This window comes from Myotis davidii, unplaced genomic scaffold (genome assembly GCF_000327345.1).
Source record: "Myotis davidii unplaced genomic scaffold, ASM32734v1 scaffold251, whole genome shotgun sequence".
Taxonomy (NCBI): Eukaryota; Metazoa; Chordata; class Mammalia; order Chiroptera; family Vespertilionidae; genus Myotis; species Myotis davidii.
Genome location: NW_006282378.1, coordinates 535394 through 537262, shown reverse-complemented (window position 1 = coordinate 537262; position 1869 = coordinate 535394). Strand labels below are relative to the sequence as shown.

General features: G+C 62.7%; 1 protein-coding gene across 1 annotated transcript in view; it reads left to right on the top strand.

Annotated features, from left to right (window-relative positions):
- Positions 1 to 536: 536 nt before the first annotated feature.
- LOC102757270 (sodium/potassium-transporting ATPase subunit alpha-2) overlaps positions 537 to 1869 on the top strand; it is a 23440-nt gene continuing 22107 nt past the window's right edge. The window contains exon 1 of the mRNA XM_006752837.2: positions 537 to 666. Within this exon, the coding sequence (XP_006752900.1) occupies positions 655 to 666 (12 nt within the window). The 5' untranslated portion in view covers positions 537 to 654. The remainder of the gene's footprint in view (positions 667 to 1869) is intronic.

Here is a 1869-nt window from a genome sequence, read left to right as displayed (position 1 = left end):
TCCCTGCCTTCTCCAGACTCGGGCGATACCAGGAGCCACCTTTGGCTCTCACCGGGTCCTTCTGCTTCGCTGACAAGGGCAGGGCCCAGCGTGGGTTCCAACGCTATTTACTTCCCCTGACAGCAGAGTCCCTGGGACTCCACAGTGGAGAACAGCCTGTTTCCCTGGGGGGTTGGAGGGAGGCTCCGGGGGCCTGGCTTCTGGTTCTGTCCGTTTACAGTGTTTAATCTCCTTGTGCCTGAGTTTCCTTATCACAAGGAAGGTGCAGCCTGTGCCCTCGGGCTTCCTGGGAGCTGGGAGGACTGCTCCCCTGTGCCAGGCCCCAGGGGCGCATTCCCACTCTCAGCTCCTCGGCACTGCCTCCTGGGGCGACGGGAGGGGCTGAGGGGAGCACGCAGTAGGACCTCCTGACAGCCACTGCCAGTTGCTTTAGGGGCGGGAGGGGAGGAGTCCTCAGGGATCCTGTTTCAACAAACGTTTCTTTCCAGAGGAGGGGAAGGCGGGAGCGAGGGGGAGAGGGACCTATTTAAAGCTACCCTGTTGCTGGTCATCTGTCTGGCTGCCGGGTCTCTGGCCGTCCCCAGACTGCGGAGTGGCCTGGGAAGTCTCCTGCCAACCTCTCCAGCCTAGACCCCTCAGCCACTCTGCCCCAAGATGGGCCGCGGGGTGAGTATTCCCAGGGAGCAGGGTGGCTCTGTGGGAGAGAGAAGGGCTCTCTGGAGGCTGAGAGTGGAGGGGAAGTGTGAGGTGGGATGGGCTGTGGAGGGAGGGACAGAGAGAAGCTGGCCGGCTGGGTGGCTTGAACTTGGGGCTCACAGCGCCCTGGCTGCAAAGGCACGCACAGACCCACTATTCACACGCACAGACCACTGCTCTGATGCACAGACCCACTGCTCACATGCCCAGGAGCGCGCCCCTTCGGCACCCCACCCGTGACCAGCCCCAGCCCTCCAGCTCTCCCTCCAGCGCGTCTGTCCGCATCGCATCTCTGTCCATATTTGGCACAGCGCCCCCCCACACACACACACACACATCCCCGGGCCTCCCGGCGAAGGGGTATCTGGCAACTGTTGGTCCTCCCTCCTCCCCTGCTCCTGCTCTTGCAAATCTTCGTTTCCCTGGGAGCCCCAGCCTGAGAGGATGGAGGTCCGGTTTGAGGTTGAAGAGGGGCGGGGAGCAACTGCTCCTGAGCCACAGGCAGCTCCGGACACCACTGCAGCGCCCTGAGCTCCAGGACAGCTGGGGAGGGTGTGGGGAGGGCAGCGATGTCCCCAGGCCCCAGGCCAGCACCCCCCCCCCCTGCGGCTCCTGGCAGCATTGCCCAGGCCATGGGCTTGGAGGACTTTCCCAGAGGCTGGTGAGAGCTGCCTGCCCGTCCCCTGCCCCGTCCACCCTCCATGATACAGTGCAGCCGGGGCATGCCAAGGGGAAGGTGAAGAGCCATGACTGGGGGGCGGGGGGCAGGCACCGGGCCTTGGAGACTTGGAAATGAAATCTTTTCGCTCGGCACCGGCTTTCCTTTTGTGCAACGCCAGGCACCGAGGGAAAGGGCACGGGGAGCCGTGGGGGTGCTGAGGACAGAGGGGCCTGTGGGACTGTGGGCAGTTTCTGGGCCCTGGAGGGGTCAGGCAAGGACTTGTTATTGCACTGAGTTTAGCAGCTGGAAAAACTCTAAGCTTGGACACCAGGGTTCCTGAGCTGGGGGGGGAACCATAAATAGAACGTGAGAGTGAGTGTGAGTGAGTGTGTGTGTGTGTGTGTGTGTGTGCACATGCGCACACGTGCCTGCTCCCCATCGGCTGGAGTTGATACACGTTCATGGATGAGCACCTGTGTTTGGGTCTCAGCGGCAGATCTGAGAGCATACAG